At 50.4% G+C, this 24,051-nt stretch overlaps 2 protein-coding genes across 2 annotated transcripts in view; one reads left to right on the top strand and one right to left on the bottom strand.

Annotated features, from left to right (window-relative positions):
- ALX4 (ALX homeobox 4) overlaps nucleotides 1-7,599 on the top strand; it is a 39,181-nt gene extending 31,582 nt beyond the window's left edge. Inside the window, exons 3-4 of the mRNA XM_074909228.1 lie at nucleotides 5,106-5,234; nucleotides 7,276-7,599. Of these exons, the coding sequence (XP_074765329.1) occupies nucleotides 5,106-5,234; nucleotides 7,276-7,599 (453 nt within the window). The remainder of the gene's footprint in view (nucleotides 1-5,105; nucleotides 5,235-7,275) is intronic.
- A 10,211-nt stretch (nucleotides 7,600-17,810) lies between these two features.
- Nucleotides 17,811-24,051, bottom strand: part of EXT2 (exostosin glycosyltransferase 2) — an 84,335-nt gene continuing 78,094 nt past the window's right edge. The window contains exon 14 of the mRNA XM_074909404.1: nucleotides 17,811-20,623. Coding sequence (XP_074765505.1) covers nucleotides 20,485-20,623 — 139 coding nt within the window. The 3' untranslated portion in view covers nucleotides 17,811-20,484. The remainder of the gene's footprint in view (nucleotides 20,624-24,051) is intronic.

The following is a 24,051-nucleotide window of genomic DNA, read 5'->3' as shown; positions in this document are numbered from 1 at the left end:
TGGAAATCATAAAAAAGCCACAAGCCCCTTACTTCTTTCCTCCTGCAAGCCAAATAGCCACTGTGCACCTGGACACCCACCGCCAAGCTGGCAGGGGCTCTGGCTGCTCAGCAGTCCCTCTCCCAAGGAAGGTACAGCTTTCTAAGGGATGGCGAGCGTCCTGGGATGATTTCAGGGAGGCCAGCTCCAGCTGCCTGCAAGGCTGAGCGAAGCCAAGCGGAGCGGCAGGAAGGCGAGGCGCCCAGCCGGTTTGAGGTGTGATGCTCCCTCCCACGGCTGAGCCAGCTTTTGGCTGGAGGTCGTCCCCTCCGGCCAGGCCCTGCTCCCTGAGGAGCGCAACCAGCCGCCACGCTGCAGGCGGGAGCAGATGCAGAGCCCAGACAGGCAAGTGGCAGCTCTGTTTTTTCCATCCCTTTCCCAAGCTCACGCTTCATTAGTGAAATAGCTGCTGGAGATCTCGGTGCCTGGAGAAGAGCTCATGCCAGCAGCGGGCATGGGGCGGGCCACGCTGTCTGTGGAGCAGTGGCATCCCACAGCCTGGCCCCTCTCCTGCTCCATGGCTCTGCTTGGTTTCCATCTGTAGGTGCTGATGTCCGACAATGTCAAAGTCCCCCTGCGATGCAACACAACGTTTTCCCCATCTGTCCCCCACAACCTGGCCCCTTGTTGCCAAATTAAGCTACTGCACGGCCCCGTTTTCCGAAGTGGGATCCACACATAAGCCCTGTGCAGAGACAGGAGCCACCCAGCCAGCAAGAGCCTGCTAGGGCTCCGAAACAAACCTGCAAGGTGATGCTTTCATGTAGGTCCTACACAGAGTGCGTATCCCATTCCTTTCTCCTCCTCTTCCACATCTGGGGCTGCAGAGCCCCAGAAAGAGCTCCTGCTCCATACCAGCAACTGCCTGAGCCCACCCAGGGCTGCGGCAGATGTCTGAGGCGGTGGCACTAGAGAAACATGGTAGACACACACGTGTGTTATTCACACATGGCTCCCTCCCCTTTCATGCACACACACACATACCCAACCCAAGTCCACGCCAGCGTGGCTCCGGCTGCTCATGTCCCTCGGGCTGTGAGTATCTCTGCCTCCTGGCCTGCCCTGTGGCAGAGAGGAAAGAGATGGGGCTGGAAGGAGGCTTCACAGCCAGGGAATATAACCCCTCAGCCAGCCCCCCTCAGAGCCAGCCTTATGATTGCTGCGACCGTTAATGAAATGTTTTCAGCGGTGACCCTGTGATGAGGCGGGGGCTTGAAAGTGAGAGGGAAATGTCAAACTCCGCTGTAGCAAAATCACCGCCTTGGAAAGAAAAGAAAAGAAAAAAAGCAAAGCAAAGCAAGAAGTAATATATCTTGATCCCTTTTCCCCCATAAAACCCTGGGAGGCTGGTGGAAGGAGCGGAAAGACTGAGCTAAGCCTGCAGGAAATTAAACATGAAATGAAAACAAGCTCGAGTTATTCAATTCTCTCATCCCAGGCTCCAATTTCCCATTCCAGGCCACTGATAAAATGGTGTCCAGTTTCAGTGCTCAAGGATGAATTCTGGCTCTGTTCTTGCAGGCTGGAAAGCAAAGGACTGGTGGCCATCTCTGGGAAGAGGGGAGACAACCTGGCCTTTCGCAGAGGGATGGGGTCCTGGAGACAGACAGAAGACAGACAGACAGACAGAGGGAGGGAGGGAGGAGGGCAGCAGGGCCAGAGGACAGGGATGGGGAGAATGGCTGCTGCGAGGCTGCCAGGGGAGAGCGGGAGCACAAGAGGCTTGAACGCAGCAGGCAGCTGTCATCTGCATCGGGGCAGCGATGCTGCTGGCGGGGTTTGAGCACAGGGCGTGGGGCACCGGGCTGGATCTGGCCCCGTGGCTGCCACTGGCCCACCACCACACATGCAGAGGCCAACCTCACCCTGCACCACTGCACCAGGGCAGGTAGGAAGGAGGGGGAAAAAAAATCACCTTTTCCTTAACTTGGAGGAAGGACAAACTCAGCGATGCATTTCCCAACTATCCAGCCGTGGCCAGAGGGGCGTGGGTGAGGACCCAGCTCAGCCCACCCACCTGTGCCCCGTGCAGGGCACCTGGGGCTTGGTGGCAGGGGCAGACCAGCAGCACCGGCTGGGTGCCAGGGTAGCGGCCACAGCGAGCAGGAGCCTCCTGCCTTCTTTGTCTCAGGCTGTCCCCGGCCTCTCCACCCCCTGCAGCACGTCAGTTGTGTATGCATATGGATTTAGGTACCAGCATATGGCTGAATGTTTATGGAGACATGAAACATTTTCTGTTCTGTAGATTTTTATAGGGCTGATTTGGTACGTCAGGGCTTATCAAAGCACTGTCTGCAGGACTCAGATATATGACATTACCCTACACTCCCACTCTAATTGTTAACACTGAGATGCAGCCCACAGCGACTGCTTATCCCTGCACGAAGTACCCTGTCCTGACCCCAGAGGACACGCTGCACCGAGTGCTGCAGCCTCCACTGTCACATCCCCATCCCATAGCAGCCTCTCTTGACAAAAGGTGACAGACAATGAAAGGAAAATGAGCTTTTGTTGGGTTTTAAATTTGCTTTTTAAAAGCAGGTGTCTTCTAAGATTGAGGAAATACTTAGGATTAGTTGGTTTTCTGCTGACGTCTTTGCATTACGCATTGCCTCGCCTGCCCTGCTTTCCCTGGAGCACTGTGGAGGTCTGGAGAAACCTGACTGCAAGGTACCAAGCAGCCTAAAAGGACTTGGAACAGAGGAGAAAGGAGAACTTCAAAAAGTGGTCCAAACTTTGTCACAAGTATTTTGGAGCAGTGGCTCTCTGCCAGCCCTTGGAGTACCTCCAGCATGCCGGGCACCAGCACTTGAACTGAAGACACTTCTTTTTCAGCCTAATGTGATAGTTTGCCACAGCCTCCTGGCCCACCAGCCGCTCAGGGACTGCAATTCAGGAACTGCCAGTTTAAACCATTTTGCTCTGCCAGCACCAGTTCAATCAGCCTAAATGAGGAGCAGCGGAGCAAAACCCTGCACTGTGGAGACCCCGCTCCGCCTCAGCCAGCCCCAGGAAACCTCCCTGCAGCTCTGGCGCTGTGCTGGGGAAGCCAAGAGCACAGACCCCGCGCTGATGGCTTCGGAGGTCACGCTGCAGGGCGGGATGCTCAGGCGAGCTGCCCTGTGTGGCCACGCAGGTGTGCGGGCAGGCCAGCCGGTGCCTTCGGCGGGCAGCGGGACGGCCGCATATGCCTGGCATATGTTTGCCCTGGCCTCATGCACAGCCAGCGCTCTGCTCCCTACCTGCTCTGCACCCCTCTGTGCACAGCGGGGCCTCCTCCGCCTGAGGAGGAACCGGGTCACCACCGCTAACTTTGAATCTGTAGATCAAAGCGGCATGATCTGGGCCAGCCCTGGGACTGGCCTGCAGCTGGGCTGGAGCGCCTGTGCCAAGAAGAGGTAGAAGAAAAACAGACAGATGCCTGGGGCATCAAACCTGCTCCAGTAGGACACTCTTCATGTGCAGCATGAGCTCAGCTGGGATAACGTTAAGACCTTTCTGCTGGCGCTTTTTGCACCTGCTGAAAATCCTCACAGGGTTTTTGATTCGGGGTGGGGGGTTAATATCAGGTTGCTGCTTGGGTATGGCTAGTCGGGTTGGCTTGTGAATGGCTCGGTGGCACTGCCATGGGCACTAACCCCCACACCATCCCCAGCCCACACGGGGAGGAGGTGCCTGGGCAGGCCACAGCACACGGCTGGACCCTCAGCTGCCCACACGCACCACGGGGCTGGCAGCGGTGGGGAGCTGCGAGAGACCAGCATGAGGCTGCCACCATGGCAGGGAGGGGGAAACTCAGCCAGGAGAGCCTGAAACAACTCTTCCAGCACAAGCAAGAAGGTCAGCTCAGACCAGAAACCACAGACCCTCAGGCCTGTCACTCCCTGGAGCAGTTCCTAGCTTTGCTGATGCAGGCTGCAAATGCCACCACTCTCCTGCCCTCCCCAAAAGCCATCCCGCTGCCCCACCCTGTGCCCAGTGCCTGGCTCGCCCCCCTGTCCTCCAAAGATGTGAGCTTCCCACCTGACATCTGGTTTCTCCAGCCGCCTGCCAAGCAGTGGATCTGCCCCACAGCCAGGCACAGGCAGGGCCAAGCTGTCGGTTAGCGGTGTCCCCCCCCTCCGCAAGTCACCGTGTAAAACTCAAAGCAGAAGCGAGCGGCTCTAGGACTGCTCCTTTCATGCACTGGCGTGACCTGCACAACCCAGCCCCTGGTGATCGCCTGCATCTCTCAGTGCCTTCAAAGCGGCTCTTGATTGATGTGTTTCCCTGACTCACAAGCTTCAAGAGGCTTTGAAGACACTGGGCCAGGCTCTGATCTCTCTTAGGCTGATGCAAATCAGGAACAGTGGTGCTGACAACAGTGCAATAATCCACACTGATGTCAAGCCAGTAAAAATAAGAGCAGAAACAGGGTTTTGGTCTTTCCTCTGCCTTGAAGGCATCTGAGCAGCACTGTGAAGCAGAGCTGCAAGCTCTGCAAACAAAACGTGGTGTAAAGCAAAGGGCACGCAACGCTGTAGAAGGGCACTTGTCCTTTCTGCAGCTAAGGAGGGAAGGGTTGTTATGCTTTTTATATTTTTTTTAACAGTTAAGAAAAATAAGACTGAGAGTTCAGTGAGAATTGCAAGCTCTCAGCCAGTGGCATTGTCACAGCCAGAATTAGGCCCGGGGAAAGCCCCAGCACTGCTAGTTTCAGCCTGGCAGCAGCACACAGGGATGCATTCACACTTCTCGTCTGAGCCTGTCCGACAGCATGAGAGCTACAGGCAGCCCCATGGTAACACTGACTTAGGGGTGTGAGGAAGATGGGCTAGCCCAGGGCAAACCAGGCTGTGACCATCCCCAGACAGGCAGGACACCGAACCATGGGCAGCACCTTTTGCCTGGGGTGCTCCCAGTGTGGGAGCGCAGGCTGGCCCCAGACCTCCAAGGGATGCAGGGCAGGATGCTGCTCCGGCTCAGGGCTTGTGTTCGGAGCCAGCGGGCTCCCCGGGGCTGCGGGGCTCCCAGCCACGGCCAGCAGCTCCCCTTTTGTTCACAGCCCCCTGTCGCCCTCTCCCCAGGTGTGGTTTCAGAACCGGCGAGCGAAATGGCGCAAACGGGAGCGGTTCGGTCAGATGCAGCAGGTCCGGACCCACTTCTCCACTGCCTACGAGCTGCCCCTGCTCACCCGTGCTGAGAACTACGCCCAGGTGAGTGCATCCTCCCCTCCTGGTCTGACGGTTCCAGTGCCTGCTGGACACACCGCCTCTGCTCCCAGTCCCCCCAAGTGATGCTTCGCTTTTCAGCTTCATCCTCCTCCCCTCAGAAGACTGTAAAAGTGCCGGGGCTGGGGCTATATGGCCAAGCACCGAAGGGCCAGGAGTTATTAAGCTGGGTGTCCTGCCTGGCTCCCTCATGCACATTGGCCTGGAGCAGCCATCTCAAAAGCAGGCACCAACCCCAGCCCTGAGCGACACTGTGCAACCACCCTTTGGGCACGGCCCACCCTGCTCACGTTCTGCTGTCCTTCTCCCATCATGTGTGCCGCTACCCACTAACTTCCTCGTGGTTTGGAAGAGGTCCAAAAGGCTATTTCATGCCTAAAACCCAGCAGTTCCCAGAAAGGCTCCCTGTTGCCATGCCTGGGTTTCCATGTCCCTTCTTTAGGCAGTTGGACAAAAGGGTTTTTTTCCCTTGGCAAATTCCCACAGAAGTCTCCCAGCCCTGGGCTGCGGTACCCACAGCGCACTCAGTGACGTCTAGGGATGCTTCCCAAGGGACTCGTGGGTTTCTGCTCCAAAGGAAGGGTGGGATCAGCCTTGTTGGGATAGCTGGGGCTGCTCCTGGGGCCTGTGGAAACCATTCCTGCCCTGGCCCAGGAGGCAGGTGACACAGCCGCCTCCCTGCCTTAGCTTCCTCTCCTGGGAAACCTGTTACCACAGTAGCCTCCTAAGCTTTGGGCCACCCCCCGTTTCACAACACTGCCTTCAGACCATGCCAGGGCAGACAAGAGTTCATTAGCTGGAGGGCTGGGCTCTGCCCCCACAAAGCGCTCCCTCCGCCCTGCCGACTCCTTTTCCCGCCACCCAGAATTTGCTTGAGGGTGCAGTTCTGCAGGCGTGATGCTCTGAACCCGACTTGTCCTCGCAGATCGGCTGGGAGCCCTCCCCGCCCTGACGCCCCGGCTGTCAGCCACCTCCCCAGTCAGCGCCGCACCAAAGCTCCCCCGCAGCCAAGTCAAGAGCGTTTGACCTCTCTCCTGCTTGGCGTCTCCCCCGAACTGAACAAGGAGCCCTTATGAAACAGCTGAGAGATGCCAAAGCAGCTTTTCAAGCAGAGGACACTCTCAGCAGCCTTTTCAGCACTCCCTCCTCTTGCCTTTGTAATTTATACTGCTCCCTTCTCTCCCAGCCCTACAGATCAAAAAAACGCAAAATTTGCGGAGGTAAGAGATCAGAGAGGGCCCAAGGGTGAGCGGTGCAGCAGGGCGCTGGGGTGAAGGGCCCTTTGCTCTCACTCCAGCTAGCTACTTGCCTTCTCCCTGCTTTTGTCCTGGGTGCTCCTGTCCCCACTGCCACCAGCAAATGCTGAGCCCCCCTGCTCTTCTGCAATATCCTGCCATGAGCGACGCTGTAGGAGCCCAGATGGCCACTCGCAGCAGCTCCGCAGGGCTCTGCTCTGCAGCAGGGTGGGTGATGCTTCCTCAGTGGGCAATGAGGGGCAGGGAATCTGCCTGCGTTGGGGGCTGCCAGCAGCTCAGCTCCGACAGGCATGTCTGAGCGGCATGAAAAAGCCCCGAGCTGGGGCAGGAGGGCAGTTCAGCAGTCTCGCAGCATCCCATTCTGCCTGTTCCCTCTGGAGTGGGTAGGCCCACGGAAACACTGCGGATAACACTGGGTTTTCTGTGCTGATCCCTGCTCCAAAAAGTGCTCATGGTGCAAAAAACCCAAAATTGGCTGGGAGAGGGAACTGAGAGTCACTGCGGCAGAGGAGGGGCTCTGCTCCCCTATGAGTTAGTCTCCCGCACCCCCTGGCCCCGTGTGGGCTGGCATACAGATTTGGGAGGGGAGCTGCTGGCTCTGGAGGTTTCAGTGGGTCCCATTGTTGGCGGGGGCCAAAATGCCCCACCCCGTCACACCGGCTGCCCCTGGCGCAGCAGGGCCGGGGCTGGACACTCTGTATCCCCCCCAAGGCCAGCCACTGGCTGCGTCCTGCACGGGGCAGCCCTGACATTTCTCTTCCCACCCCCAGATTCAGAACCCCTCCTGGATCGGCAACAACGGAGCCGCCTCCCCCGTGCCCGCCTGCGTCGTCCCCTGCGAGACGGTGCCCTCCTGCATGTCCCCCCATGCTCATCCCCACGCGGCTGGCGGCGTCTCCGAGTTCCTCGGCGTCTCCGGCCCCGGCAGCCACGTGGGACAGACTCACATGGGCGGCCTCTTCGGCACGGCTGGCATGAGCCCCGGCCTCAATGGCTACGAGCTGAACAGCGAGCCGGACCGCAAGACCTCCAGCATCGCTGCCCTGAGGATGAAAGCGAAGGAGCACAGCGCCGCGATCTCCTGGGCGACATGACAGGGTTGCAGCCCAGCGCCCACGCGACACGGAGAGAGCACATGGGGACAGCCGAATAAATCCATCCGCTTGGACTCCAGACAGCAGTTGCCTCCTCGGGGATCTGAATGCAGCACTTTTAGCTACCCTAGGCATATAAAGTACATATGTTAACGTAAGTGGAGTGTTTCCAGCATGAACGCGGCAGCTCCCAGCTTCCTGGGATCAGGCAGGGAGAGGGCGGCTGTGGAGCAGCACCTCTTCCAGTGAGAGCTGGGTTGGGATGCATCCCCTCTCACCGCCACCTCCCCAATAACTTGGGCATTTTTTCTCCCCGCTCCTTTTTCTGACACCAGATCTGCCTTTCCAAAGAGCAAGAGCCCGCTGGCATTGCAGTGGCTTCTCTCATCCCGCCACCCCCCATACACGCACACATGCACACACACACGTCTTCCTCTCCTGATTTGTCGACAGTGTTGCTCAGATCTCTTCTGCCCCGGGCAGGGGACTGGATGGGGACTCTGGCACCAGCAAAGAGGGTCCTCTCAGGCTGCTCCCATCCTCTTAGCGGGAGCCACGACTTCCCACAGCTGAGTGGGGAACAAGGCTGGGGAGATACCCGAGGATAGAAAGAAGGCAACATTAGCCCACCTCCTTCCACTCTGCTTCCTCTCCATCTTGCAGTCCGAGATGAAGCACAGAGCCGTAGAGGCCTGTGAAGGGGATGCCTCTCTTCCCAACGTGGCATGGTGCTACCATGCTGGGAGTCTTTGCCAGCCCTCTGGTCGCCCAGCTGGAGATGCACCCCGGCAGATGTTCGCTTCCCAGCACGGCTCGCTGCCCCCGGGAGCACCTGGGCTTTGCTTCACCGCGGTCGTGGTTGATGTTGAGGCTCATGTGTGTGGTGGGGCAGCAAAGCATTTCCCCTATGTTGGGAATTACTACCCTCAATATAGAGGCAGCAGCTATGGGAGGGGAGTATAGCTGCTGTGTAAATCCACAGGTCCCCAAGGAGACTGCTCTGAGAAACAGCCCAAGCACTAGCACGCAGCCACGGTTACGTGAGGCCACCGAATTCCTCACACGCCTTGTCCTGGGGTCAGATCTATGCAGTGACAGCCCCTCCTGGCAGCCCTGCGGCCCCAGGGCCCTGCTGCACACAGCTGCTGCGGGTATCTCGGCCTGGGGGACGGCCCGGGGAGCAGGCGGGGAAGGGACCTGAGTCTGGAGGAGGCAACACTGCCCTATCTCCAGCCACCTCAGATCCTCTTCACCTTGCACAGAGGGAGCAGGAGACACCAGAACTTGCCTGGTTTGCCTGAGCCAACGTGCCTCCTTGCTTTTCCCTCCCAGTGCTCTTCCCTGCACAGTGCTAACTGTTAAGACCTCCTTTGCAAGGCTAAAATCTTTTACAAGCTTTTCAGTGATCTCACAGTGCTAGGAATAATTTTGGAACATCCTTTTACCCCACTGAATTATCACTGAGGAGAAGCTGAAGGTCAGCTGAGCACTAACACCCACACCGTGCAGCTATGCAGGCTGAGCTTGAGCTGGGGCAGCCATCTCCAAGATTCACAAGGGAACTCCAGGATTTTACTCCCATAAAAATTTGCGTGTCACCCTACCCTTCTCCCTCATGCTCAGTGTTAGAGGATCTTGTAGTTCAAGGTCCAGGAATATTTAGTGGTCTTGGAAAAGGCTCCAAATAAGCTACAACCAAATGTCAGGTTTCAGGTTAACAAGATAGCCAAGTATTTCTATAGTGCCTAGACTGCCATACACGACCTAAACGAGACACCGTTGCTCAATTCAATGTAATACATATTTATTGGACTAAGGAAAGACCAGCAGTACTGTCTCTTTCCACAGAAATGCTAAGATCTGCCTTCCTTGCTACTCACAGGGAACCAGCACGCATTTAACACCACCAGGTGTACGACCAAGGCCTCTCCCATCACAAGTAGCCAGGACTTAGGTCCCAGCTTAAACATTCAGCTGAGCCATCAGGCATGATGGCTTAGGTGCTAAAAGCAATGCGGAGCACTGAACCAGACACCATCATGCTGACAAGTCGGAGGTGTATGTCACCCCCACCAGGCACCCCAGAAGCCACTGAGGGTCCCAAGCCACCCAGGGACCAGTGGCAGGAGGTGGTTTCTCTGGCAGATTTTGTGCAGGCAGCAGAGCACAGTGTCGAGAGCCTTTTCCCAGGTAGGCTGGGGAGCGTGACGCTTCCCAGGGTCAGCGGGCAACCCCGTGAAGGCTGAGGCAAGCCAGCAGCAGGCAGAGCCCAGGAGCGGGTGGTGGGGTGGTCGGGACGGGTCCTGCATGGCCTGCAGGTACCAAAGGCAGCTCCAACAGAGGGCTGCAGCCACTCAAGAGCTTAGCTGCATTCCCAACTGAAGCTAAAGGGTAGCTTTTCCTCACGGACTTCCACGGGGCCAGGATTTCAACCGAGCTGTTTAACAGCCCAGAGGATTAAGTGCTGTATCCCTCATCTTGTTAGAGAGGAGCGTCTCCTGGCAGCAGACTTGGCATTTACAGAGGCTTGTCCCCCGCTTTCCCTCACCTTAAAATCCACGTGCAAAGCACATGTTGGACTCACTCAATCTATTTTAAACGCCACTGCGTGTGCCTGGCCCTGAGCCTGCCTAGAAGCATCATGAGGCGAGGTGGGGGGATGCTGTTCCCCACAGCCCCTTTGCCACAGGGCTGCCCTCCCAGCCCCTGCAGCCAGCAGCCCCGCTGCTCGCTGGGCTCTGCCTCCCCTCACTGGGTGCTGCCCCAGGGAGCACCCGCACCCATGGGTCACGCTGGAAGGCGCTCCCCTCAGAAGCCTCCCAAAGAAGTTATTCAGGCAGATTTAAGCTATGTGCATCTGTATTTACACACGTCTTTTTAATTAATTTAAAAGGGTTTTTTAAACTAGCTGTTAAATTAACAAGAAAACTGTATAAATATATATATATACTTTTATATATATATATATGTATCTTAATCTAGCCAACCTGCGGCTACTGCATTTCTTAAGGGTCACAGGGTCAGTGCTGTTCTTGCAATCTCAAGTTACCACGATGATGCCTTTTTTAATTATTATTATTATTTTAATACCTTTCAATTCTATTTATGACTTTCTTCTCTATTTATTTCTTATTTAGTACTTTACTCCTGTCCATACATTGAGTTGCAATTCCCTGGCTTGGACTTGCCTTTGAAGCTGTGAGCTTCATCCCCGGCCACCACCAAAATGTCTCACAAGTCCCAGCCACCCTGACACCAGCCATGCCTGTGGTGGCATCCCCTGTGGGCGCAGCACCCACGGCACCCAGCTAGCTGGGCTCACCCAGCTGCCCTCTCCAGCCTCATGGAGGTAGCAAAATGTTCTCCTGAGCAGTCCTGGCCTTGGCTGTGCAGCAGGCACCCTACAAGGAGGCTGCCCTATGCTGCCTGTTGTTAGAACACCAGAGACATCCCGGAGCATTGAGACGAGGAGGATATAAATAGTGAAAGCGACACAGGTTCCCGGCACTGGCTTAAAAGCAGTTGGGTACCACTCGCTGCTGAGTACTCCGAGGCACTTCTTGCCTACAAGCAGTAGTTAGTGCTTTGGGAGCAACTGCAAACCAGTGGTGAGCCAGGCTTGAGTTCGCTGGGCCCTGCAGGGCTGAAACTCTTAAGAGCTCTCACGTGTCTGAACAAGCTCATGGAGAGGAGCGAGACAGGGGCCAGGTCAGCTCCTCCAGCACATCGCCCACAGCCAGCTTGCCCATGCTCCTGGCAAGCTCTCCAGCCAGCAGCCACACTCCAGCAGCCTTTTCTTGAATAGGCTACTCAGTTTGGGACTCGCTGCCCCAGCACCTAGAGCACAAGGGGAAGAGACCCGAAACAGCAACGTGAAGGAGAACCAGCCTCCCTCTCCTCTAGAGCCCACGGCAGCGTGTGAACGAGTGCACATCCTTTCCCTGCTGGAGCGCTCCTGGCCCGAGCCGTGAGTGTGGGCAGGGTGTTCGGGGAAGGCCACGTGTAGTGACAGACCCACGCGAGGTCACAGAGCTGTGGCACATGTGGCTTTACCTGCACCAGGGACACAGCGCTGACCGGGACAGGCGTACCCGGTGTGCTGCCCAGGCAGGGCTGCCGGCTGGGTTTCTCCGGTGGTGGAGGTGTTTTGGGGCGGGGAGGGGCATTTCCCTGATTCCCAGAGTACACCCAGACCAGGCAGCACGTTGTAAAACACTCTCCAAACAAACAAAGGCAAAAAAAGGTAGTTTCCTGGAAAAGGTCTGAAAAATAATCAAGCAGAGGCAGAGCCCCGTGTTTATTTTGCTGCTCTGACTGACACAGCAAAAAGCAAACAGAGCGAAGGAGAAATTAAACCCAAATGGGAATGGGGGCAGAATTGGATGGAAAGTCATTCAGCCCTTTGCAGCTTCCCAAAGGGAGCTGGGAAGAGGTGACAGAGTGGCCTTGCACCCCCTTAACTCTTTGCTGGTAACACGGTTCCCCACTCCCCCCACATAGCTAGGTAGGTAGGTAGAGCTAGGACTTTTATACTACTGATTTTGAAGGACAGTTTTCAATGTATAATAATATATCGGTTTAGGTGTGCAGTGTTTGAAAGAGACTGGGAGAAAGAAAGAAAACAAACCTCAATCAATATTATTGGTTTTTTGTTGTAAAATATTGTAACCTTGTATAAACGCAACCTTTTTTTTTTTTTTTTCTTTAGCTTAACAGCCTGGGGTAGAACATATTAAAAAAAAATTAAAAAGTTTTTAAAAAGTTCAGGAAAAAAAGAATTAAAAAAAATCATTAAAAATGTTGCCATGTGAGGTTTGTGCGATGCAATGTTATTGCCTATGCAGCCATGTATTACCAGTTCATTACAGTGGAATATTAAAAAAGAACAAACAGTCTTGCAGCTTGGTTCCTTTTAACTTCTTCTGAAGTAAGTTATTGCACTTGCAGCTTTTTTTTTTTTTCTTTTTTTTTGGGGGGTGGGGTGGGGAGGGCTGGAATTTCTGGGCCCCAATTTTTATTTTTCCAGTTTTTGCAAGGACTGGCATCACTGGGAAGGACCCTGCTTCCCAGCCACCCTGGCCGAGGGGGCACAAACACTGTTGTTATTGTTTTGGTTTGCAATAAACTCCTTCTCTTCTCTCCTCTCAACTGCAATCTGGCTGGTTTGTTCCTGACTCATGACAGATGAAATGTGATCAGAGGGGCCTCCAAAATCTCACGTTAATTGAAGTTGGCAAAAAATACTAACAGTGCCCTTTTGAACTGCTGACGCAGTGCAGAATGGATTAGCCGGGGGTAGATTAACAACAGGTGGCAGCTCACGGGCCGCTGCCTCTCCCGGTACAAAGGAGATGGTTAACAGCCAGCAGCCAGGCGCGGGAACATCCTGCCAGCCAGCTCTCAGCTAACCAGGGCCTCTCTGCCTCCGAGCGTGCCGCTCGGCATCGCCTGGCATGGCCACTGGCCACAGGGAAGAGAGGAGGATGGAGCCACCCGGCTCCCTGTGCTATGGCACCGCTGCTTTGACACAGCACAGCCACGCTCGGGGCACGGCAGCAGGAGGTCTCCTGAAGCCCCAAGAGCAGCCACCCGGGGCTGACAGTGGGGGGACCTTCCCCCCAAAGAGCGCTCCTTTCGCCCACGCCTCTAAGCCTCACCCACCCTCTCTTTGGCCGTGGCTCTGCCGGGTGCCCGGGGCGGAGCAGCCAGACGCTGTTCACCAGGGGATGGGGCAGAACGGGCCCTCCAGGCTTCACTTCTCCCTGCTGCGAGGAGAAGGGCTTGTCTCAGGCCCACGGGGTCCCAGGGCACAGCTCTTGCCCCATTTCAACATGGGGAAAATTGGGCTCTGGGAGTGCCCTTTCTGCTGCTTTCAATCTGTGAATAAACTCAGCTGTGAGCTCATTTCCTTCAGACTCCACAGACCCACCAGCACGAGCACAAGGGAAGAGATCAAGGCCCTGTACCGAGGTGCTGGGTGAATGGGAAAGTGCCATCCCTGCGTGTTGAGGCAGAGCTGAGAAGGTGCCCAGCAGCTGTCAACAACCCACCAAGACCCACAGTGCCTCTGGCCTTTCCATCAGTTGGCTGGGAGCATCAGCTCGGTTCAGATGGAGCGTGGCTGTTTTCCATCTCACAAAGAAATGGATAATGCAGGTGCTGTTGCAAGCTTATCCATTCCTCTCACTTGTAGGAGAAAAATTCCTTCCCTCCCCAAGCACTCAAAGCCAGAATCTCCAGATGTTGGCAGAGTTCAGACTGTTGAGAGCCTAAAACCAGTTTCAGTAACATCCTGGCTGTATGGGTTTACATCAGAAATCGCTCCTAGCCTGAACATTGCCAAAGAGCTAAAAAATCTATAAACTCCCAATAGTGGCAGGGCCCAGATTAGAAATGTGCATTCTTTTCTTGAAGCTGCACTTTCCTACTGGCATTACAGGAGTTGTTTAAAACACATGGAAAAATTTCTCTCTGGGAGATGTGGCTACAGCACCTAGGTTAACACGTTCCTTCTCTGTTGGAGAATACGACTTTGAGGCAGGGCAAAGTTCGGGCAGTTTTAATGAAAAACAATTTTTTCTTCCTGTAAACTAAACAGATTTGTCTTTTTTCTTCCTCTTTTTAAAAGCAGGTTATTAACCTTTAAGCAGATGGATGTACAATAATCTTCTCATTGGCAGGGAAGGTAACAGCCATGCAAGGTGCATCTACTTATGGCCAGCTGGAGCCCACATGTAAAGGTGTTGCATTTAATCTGAGACAAACAAGTGTTTATTATTTGTGAAAGGATCTTCCACTTTCTCTTGCTTTTCAGTTCGTAACTTACTCACAGGGCAAAGACAGATGCTCCGAGTTAGCAATCTGCTCCCTTTGCTGTAGCCTTGCTGAATTCCTGGATCTCATTTTACGGTCCTTTCTGCTTCGAACCTTTTCGCCTGCCTCCTAGTATGAAGCGTGGCAAAGCGGGCATTGTTCCACCAGCCCTCTGTCGCAGGCATCCAGCACTAACTGTGCCTAGCACCCGGCTGAGACCTGGCCCTCCCTTTGACCGAAAGGTTTTGTAAAAGAAGGACCAGTAAGTTTTCAAGCAGCCAGACCACCAGGTGAGAAACGGTGTTTTTCTTGAGTGTAGGGCTACACAGACATGCAGCAGCGAACATAAAGCATTCGGCCTGAAAACCTCAGATATTTTTCCAAGGTTTATCTACTGGATGAGCACGAGGTGTTCACACTGGGCAGGTAGATATCCCCAAGTGGCACTTTTCCGTCAGTCCCAAGCTTTGGCTTTTAGTTTTACAAGTTCCCACTGCAGCACAGAATGGGGGCCAGGAGTATAAGAGATGAGCTTCATCCTTAAAAGCACAGGGTGTAGCAGCAACCACGTCTCACCTTACGTGGGTCTGTATATATCAAGTTCTTCACACCTTAGTTGGCTTTGTTGGTCCAGCTTTCACCTTTTTCCAGTTCCCTGCCAACTAAAATTTAGGTTAAAAATCTAGTAGATGTGCCTTAATAATTAAGCTGGCATTTTCTTTTTCTCACAACTCTGTAGAAATAGTCACAACATGGATTGTTTCTCTTTATAGACACCTGAATCCTCCCCTTGCCCACCTTATCTGTTGTCTTCCCCGCTGCATACAGCCTGGCACTGAGCACTGATTCAAGTTCACAGACCTAATGAAATCATGACCAGGTTGCATTGATCTCAGTCCACAGTCACTGCAGAGTTGTCAGGCTTGTCTGGCGCGGGAGAACTTCCTATTCATGCTAGCAAACAGGCATTCAGAATGAGTAAAGGAAATTTGAAGGAGAATTACTGGATCCTTTTCCAGACAAATGAAGACAACAAACAGGCAGCCTTGCAGGGAGAACCTCTGAGCTACACTGTTTCCAGTCGGAAACCTCCCTGCGTGCTGCTAGCTCCATGCCACTCCACTTAATTACCTCAATTGTCGCTGTTATCCTTTAATGGGAAACATAACTCGCTTTCAAAGCAACCACAAGAAGCTGCAGACAGGGGAATCCTGAAGATCAGCAGAGGTGGGACTGCATTACAGCCACTTCCATCAGGCTGAAATTACACAGAGTGCACCAGGAATGTCACTAAATGGCTTCGAGCCAGGGCAGGCTGAAGCATGCTGACACTGAAAGTCGAGGCTAACGGTCCTCTACCTTGGTGCTGAGCTACCCCAAACTCCAAACAACAGTTCAGACAAAAGTGTGGCCATTCTGCTAAAACACACACTGTGATGCTGGTATTCAGACCTGGTTTAACCCACACAACCCCTAAAGCCTTGGGTGTACGACACCTTCTCTCCAGTTCCTTATTTGCGGCTACAGGCAAGGAGCTGATCTTACCCAAGCAAGAGGACCGTGAAGCTCAATTTTTTGTGCTCAGATACAGCAGTTGCAGGCATCATAAAAAGAACTCACACCACCCTACATGCACTCCTAACAGCATCAGGTACAACTCAAGGATCCATGACTCAAAAGTAAAGCAAAAGTGTTCCAGCTGATTTTTCTGCTAAGCAAATGCCATCTCTGTCTACATACCAACGTCAGCAAGAGGTCTGAAGTGACTACCTGCTCGTGGGATAACTTTCAGATCCTACTGAAAGATGCAAAGAATACTGTGTTCAGTTTTCTGGCACTTTTGGACAGAAATTGTCTTCCAGCCTAAAAACTAAAGAGAAAAGACAATCTAGGTGGAACACTTGCCTAGGATTTGCTCTGCTCCTCTCAGCTCTTTGGGATCTGACTGAAGTTAGCAATTGGATGCTCACTTTCTAGCATATACTTAATCTAATACAACCTTGCAGAATTTTTTTTTTCTTGCTTTAAGTACATGGATGAGACTACCCACAATTCCAAGAACTACTTGTAGTTTACATTTCAGTTTACAAAAGAACACGCTTTGCAACAGCCCTAGTAAAAATTTAATCATGCAAGCCTTTAAGAACAATGATGAAAAAATTCATACTCACTCTGTCTGATCTCTGGCTAGAGCATTTAAAGTCCATTTTCTCATCAGCACCATCAATTTAATTTTTCTTTCCTGTACTGCAGCCCTGTTACAAGAGCAGCTTCCATGTGAAAGGGCTGGACGTAAGATTTATGCAGCACTGATTAACCATTCTGAGGTCCTTGCCGATCAAAAGATGCTCTACCCGTGAGAAGTACCTAGAGTACCAGACACACATTATGGAGGGCATCCATGCCAAATCTTGAAGGCATTTTTAACATTAAAATTGCCCACCTAAATCCATTTTTCATGTGTCTCAGTATAGTATTTTTCCGGAGTGCTCAACACTCACCAGTACAGCCTAAAAGCAAAATGAGTCAGAAGTACTGAGCATCTCTTAAATCCCACCTCACAATTATTTTGATATCTGTGTCTCCAAGGCCCTTGAGTTTAAAAGGCTCTTGAATTGATAATTAATAGGGATAAACTAGCTGCTGCAGTAAAGCATATTTGAACTGGAGCAGCGGAAGCACTATGGATGGCAGGAGGATCAAGAGCAGGAGCTGGAGATGGCAGGAGAGAGGAAATTCAGAACATCAGTGCTCGAATTGGCACGTCCTGTAATGAGATAGCGGAGCTGCAAGGAAGGAAAGAGTCAAGACGTTGCACGGTGAGTTGGTGATGCTAAAAATGTATCCCTAAGACTCACCATGACCGGCCGGGCAAGCACTGTGGCACACCACAGCCCCTGGCACACACAAGGAGCGAGGTGCACCACGTGCAGCCACCGCCCTTCTGCAGCAGAACCTGCGGCACTTCTGCAAACAAAGAGCTGCCACCATGCTGGATTCCACAAGCTCCATGACTCAGCCGAAGCTCGTTTCTCAAAAGCACAGGTCTTCAATATTTGCTGTCTCTCTTCACAAAAAGAGAAAAGATCTGTTCCCTATTTCTCCAAGATAAATGCTATTGTCAAATCTTGGCAGAAAATTAGAGTAACAACTACTCTCCCCAAAAAGGTGACTGGGATGAATTCGTGCAGAACAAGCTTCTACTTCAAAGACAACCATCCAACTCCAGTTATGGGAAAGACAAAATATCAACAGATCTTTCTTAAGTACACTGTGGATATTCAAGTTTAACACAGATTTATGTAGTAAACCAGCCTGTCACTGCAATTCTCCCTTCTAAATGCATCCATGTTTCCTTGTGCTGCGCCAGAAGTGAAATACAACAAACAGTCCTTGGATTTACTTTTTAATATTCCAATATTAACCTCTTTTTTTAATAACATATATACAATGAAAGGTTAAAAATTATCTTAATTTAAAGACAGACAACAAGCCCATTCCAAATCAGACACACAGGTACATCTTACCTTTACAGATTTTGCATCAAGAACATCCCGATTATAAACTTTAAAGAAGTAGGCCTTTTTAAAAAAATTTTTTTTCCAGTCAATTGCCCGATTTTCTTCATGGTACAAACCAGAGACAAATTACGACCTAAAAGAGATGGTCCTATAAAAGCAACTGTAAAATGCCAAAGGACAAAACATGACTGACAGGGGTCACCGGGCATTCTGTGGAAAGGGAATCCACTCGGATGCTTCAGGATGCAGGCACAAGGACCTGTTGCCTTTTTACTGACCCGAGACTATAAAATCAGTTTAGGAGGGTTGGTTAGACTGTCCCCACCTAAAAATATTCCACCGACTATTTCAAATCCTCTGTGTCTTTTAAGACTCCGTGCAAAGCGTGCACTTTTTACTGGCTTACTGAGAAAGAACGAAGAAATCACAGCAGCTTCACAACTCTGTAAGGAAGATGTTATAACTCAGTTAAACTGCTGCAGCCTGCCAAAGCTGAGATCAGCCAAAACTGAAGAGACTACCGCACTGTCACAGCTACTCTTTCTTTTAAAGCAAACTTCTCAAGGGAAACATGCTGGTCTCTCCCGATGCTCAAGCACCAGGACCTAAATCAACAGGAAGATTCAGAAAGAAAAGTTCCCATGAGTGAACCTGAGTGGCTGCAAAGGAGAAATAGCGAGTGACAAACCTTCCCCTATCTTGTGATACCCACTGTGCAGACAGCAGTAGTTGTCACTGCAACAGCTATCCTCCTAGTTCCCCAACGCCCCCTCCCACAGCAACACAGGAATGAAACAAAGACTGCAGCGAAAAACATTTACTAGTAATTAAATGTTCCCAGAGAATCGGACGATACAGTTTACAGGCACATCCCAGGGGATTTATGAAGTGAAGCATCCCCTCAGAGCTATTGTTCCAATATGATTTTCATTCACAGCACATCCACTGCATTGGGCAATAAGATAAGTCTTAGTGGGGGTGAGACAAATAGGAGCAGATGTTTCCTGTTTCGAGCCTGACTTTCATTTGGTTTCTGTCATTGCTGCGTATCCAGCTTAGGAGAGGGGGTGAACCGTGATGCCTAACACTTGTCCTATTGTTTGGGGTCTGGCAAAATCTGAGGAATAAGGTTGCTTGCAGTGTAACAGAAAAACAGCCCATCAAGTAGGATGTCTCCGTAACTGGCAGCAACGGAGGTTTCAAAAGACAGTGAAATCATCTGGTAACAAATATTTTATCAGTGGAGCTGGAAAAGAGATTCCTTTCTCTGCACAACTTGGGATCATCTTTAATATCAAAGGACGAGAGTAACAGTCCAGGCAATTTTATTTCTAATTTTGTTGCATTTAGTTTTCTCATTCAGGTTAATTTCAGTATTGAGAAATAATTCCGATGCTCATAAGAAACGTAAAGCTTCTCCAAAAGCCTTCCTAAGCTGTATGTTTCAGTGGTAGCCTGTGGCAACAGGTTCCTTAAATTACAAGCAAAGACCCAACAGTTTTTCCAACAATGGTACTTTACAGGAGTTTGTACATGTGCATTAATAGGGTCTAGCACATACAAATATCCCTGCACATTAAAGCAGTAATTGGGAAATTTCTGTATATTTAAGTTTTACAAATCGGTACTATAACACACTGCTTGCTGACAAAGATTCAGTTGTGAAAAACTTACTTCACATAGTTGTTGTTCCCAAGCACGGCTACGATGTAACACTGCAACCTGACCGCTGCTTTGATAGTGAAAATAAAAAAAATAGTAAGACAGAAAGATACATATTTTTCTGTATAGTACAACTAGTTTTGACAGTCACAGTCTCTTGCACGGATGCAGCAGAAAACCTGAGATTTATGCAGCAAGAAGAGGTGCAGCAATTGGAGTTCTGTCCTACAGGTCTCTGCTTTGAAGGAGACCATCCTCCCAGCTGCTGTGTGTCTCAATTTGCAGCAGAATAATTTAAGTAACATAAAATGCTTTGCCCTTTAAACCATCTCACAACACAGATTTTTTGTTGCTGATGATGTAAAAAAATAAACATTTGTCTCACCATGCAGAAGAAAATGTTTGTTACACAGTTACTTAAGCCAACAATTAGGCTCAAAAGACAGAGGCTCACCAACCACACAGGCAGTAAGTAAGCTCCTCCCAAAAGAGAGCAGCTATACACTGCAGACGGTTGCTTTGAATGGATGGATGCTTACAAACCAGAGAGCTGCAGCACATTTGATAGAAGAGGTCAGACCACAGAGAGGGAGATTCTGTTTAATTCTTCCAGGTGTGTAGCCTTCTCTGGAGACAGGCATGTGTGTGACATTTCTGGGAGGGACTCGTGAATAGATTCAATCCTCTGTGAGCAACAGAGCAGCAGTTGTTCAGCTTTCCATTACATCTTTGTGCAATGTAAAGGGAAGACAACATACCAGAATACATTAATTCCCATCTCCCTCAGATGTAACCCACTCTCTAGCAATTTTTCTTCAGGGCCTTGTATTCCTCATAGCACCTTTTTCAGCTGTCGTTTTCATCACTCAGGGTTGTCTCACAGCTGCCTTTATAAGCTGCCGATATTGGGAAAGCTCTTCAGTTTCTCAGGAAAGTCATCTTTGTACAGGACAGGGTCAGCACGGTGCTCCACCACTTTTAGAGGCATGGTCCCAAAGACAGAGGCAAACTTATTGATGCATTCCGATCTGGTGAAAGGGAAAGCAGTGTAATTAAGAACCCCAACAAATGGGCTGGCTACCAGCTCCCACACCAACATAACTGGTAGAAGAAACCTTCCCTCTTGCTCTTGGAAGTATTTCAGCCGTGCTGGCTACTAATAAATAAAAAGAGAGCCTCACTGCAGAGAGAACTGAAAAGAAGCTGGTGTTCTTTGATTTATCCATTTAATCACAGAGACGAGCAAGGGGATGCTGGCAGCAGCACATGTGCACATGGAGGTCAAAGCTTCCCTTCTCCCTCCCCCTAGAATTCCAGTCATTCTTAAAGCAATGTACATGCTGTAAACCAGAACAGATTAACTGCCAACATGTCTCTTAAAGGGCCACTGTTGGGTCAATTTGGCTCATCACAAAGGTTTTGCAAAAAACAAGCCTTCGTGAAAATGGAGTTCTTAAAAAAAAAAAGAAAGACTGGGGTTTTTCAGGCTTCTTCAGAAGCTCTAACTTCTCCCACAAAAATAAACATGCCTCAGTATATAGGCACCACTGATTATACCATAACTTAAAAGTGAAGCTGAATTAAAACTATAAAATGAAACCAACTAGTTTATTTTCCTTGTCTAAATAAAGAGATATTGAACAGTAAGGTATCACATTAGCACAAGAAAGACTGGACCACTGATGACTCTTTCAGTTTTAATAATCTCAGGTGTCAGTAATGCTGTGGAAGGGAACAGCCATGTGCTTCAAAAAACAAGCAAACAGATGTTTAACCTTACATCGCTCCTTTAACTCTTTCACTGAAAAGCACGGTACCTGTGGAAGCAAGGCAGGGAAAACTTGGCTCATCTCACCTCAGCCAGCACTCAGCTAAGGCCAGCTGTGTACTTTATACAGCAGCTTCTAAGAACTTCAGACACCAAGAGTCATGACAACAGTCCCCAGCACATAACAGAGACAGCTACAAGAAAACAGGTCACGTTTCTTTTGCCATTCAAAAGGGAAAACAAAAAAGAAACGAGTACTTTGACCGGCTATAAAGGCTGACGTGCTGCAGGCGGTCCCAGAGCAGGTCTCTCGCTCTCCAACCACTGCACCCTCTCCCGACCCCTTCGAAGGGTTAGGGGGTCACTATGGCTCCAGGATAATTTTCCTCAACAGACCCGGTCAATCACACCAACTGAGTGTGACAGTTTTGTGATGGGGACTGCTCAACACTGCCCCAAAACACTCTTTTGAAGTAGATGGGACAGCAAGACTGGTTTTCAAAATTAATTTCTCAGCCTCTGAGTCATCCCATGGCTCCCTCCTTAACTAGAGTAAACGACTGGAAAACACAAAGCCCAGGTTGTTAAAGTGCTACATCTCTATGCAGCTGTTTCAAGCTATAGTGGTCATATTTCAGGCCATTTTCTGGCCTGAGAAAAGTGTCAGAGAACTACTTCATATGGGGTGATGCTTGAATAAAATATTTATGCAGGTAAATGGCAGATATTTCACTTTCTGCTACCTTCTCATCCCCTCATACTACCTCCTACCTCCAGATTCAAAGCTTTGGACGAGGAAACAAATGTAAAGGAATTCAGAGTGTAAGAGGAAACCGTGTGCAGTGGGAAGCAACCTCTAGACCTGGCACAAGCACCATTTGCTCCAGGGTAGCACAAATCTGAAACAGCAAAGGAGTCATCAGCCAGGACTGAAGTAAAGAGACCCAAGTAGCTGTTTAGTGTCTGCAGTAAGAAGGTGAGAAATCGGGAGCGTGAGCTTTGGGCCCTAGGCACAGAAAGGCTACAGTAACACCAAGAGCAGGAACCGAGCATTTTCTCCAGGAACAATAAGCAGTTTCTGTTGCCTCCACGAGATGCCCAACATGAGATACCTTAAATGCATCTAATTTTCAGATAAAGTCAGACTTCCAAATCATCTGTTACTTCTGAGAAAGGTGGCTAATTGTAAGCCAAGTTGAATGTATTGGAGAAACCTCGTGGCAGGAAAACCACAGACTTCACAAGCGAGGAGGTAGATGCAATGGGAGATGTGCATGTGAGAAGTTTGCACAGCTGCTGGCCCTCACTGGTTTCTGGGATACAAGAATACTTCCAGTCTACTGGGTCAAATCCTGCCTCTGCCAGTGATGACTGAAGGACATTGTAATGTAACAGCTGCTTGGTGGCCGGTGTGAAATGAATTAGTTATCTCAGCCTGCTGCTGGGTAGGCAGGTGTCCACATCAGATCAGCCATTGTCACAAGCAGAACTAAATGGCACCCTCAGAGCAAAAGACAAAACTAAATGGATAATGGAGACAAAATTGACCTCTTCTCTCCAGAGGTTATACTCCCAAATCAAAGATGAGGTCGTATGAGAAAATATCAAGATGGAATCCTTCTGCAGCCAAACTTATTCTGGTGACAAGACCAATTCAAGCATACCAGTACACTATCTTTAACCACCAAGAAACCACTTCATAGTTAAAGAAATGAAAAAATGAAAAATGGAAAAATCAGTTACATTCTAATCACTCCGGCTGAATGAGAAAAGTTAGTCCTCAGGAAATACCAAATTCAAAGATCAGAAACAGGCTTTTTTAGATGAAAGATATGTCATACACAAGTCACAAAATGTGTTCGAAGGAAAGTCACCTCTTTCCAAAAATGTCATCTCCTGCACTGAACTAAATCACTTGAATTCCAAAGCCTTTGCCTCTTTCAGACAATATAAACCAGAAAGGATATCCAGAACATTAAACGTTCAAAGCTAGGTAGCCGTGAGACTGTAACGTGTCACCTTAATATGGAGGGAAGGTATTTTTCTTGGCTGTGTCGACGGTTTTGCAAATTTGTACTAACAGAAGCATGTTTGCTTCCAAGAATTATTCTTTATTTTCCTTGCTGTGCCAACAACATGCGGTTGTGCTCAACACGGAATTAAGATTGTGTGAACTCAGAAACTGAGATTCCTGTTGCCCCTGGCAGACTGGGTGAACTTCAGGTCTGTTAAGGTCTCTCTTAATCAGTTTCCTCTCCCTTATAAACCCAATATTTTTTGGCAGGGTGACTCTGCACCTGCAGCCTTTGGCCAACTGTTACCTGGTCAGTTTGTCTCTAAAGGGAATGGCTTCTTATTCTGACTCTAACAAATACTTACATGTCCTAAATAAGACACTGCTGTTAATGTTGCTGCAGAAGCAGCTCAGTCCTTTGTTGTATTTACTGTACAGGCAGTTGCCCTCTGGGCTGCATTTTACGGAGTTCTCCATTTTTGAGAGCCAGATGCAAAGATGCTGAAGGCAGAAAACTTGTTGCTACTTAAACAGCACCTGTAAATACAGGGATTATGAGATCCTCCTACAGCTTCTTCTGTGACCTGATGTAAAGGCTAACCTAGGGCAAGAAGGGGATTCTTGGTTCAAAGCTTTCTTTAGTTAATGTATTTTAATGATGGAGCTCGATAACC

The sequence above is a fragment of the Athene noctua genome, chromosome 6, assembly GCF_965140245.1.
Source record: "Athene noctua chromosome 6, bAthNoc1.hap1.1, whole genome shotgun sequence".
In the NCBI taxonomy this organism is placed as follows: domain Eukaryota; kingdom Metazoa; phylum Chordata; class Aves; order Strigiformes; family Strigidae; genus Athene; species Athene noctua.
Note: the sequence above shows the minus strand (reverse complement) of the source record. Positions and strands in the feature narration are given on the sequence as shown.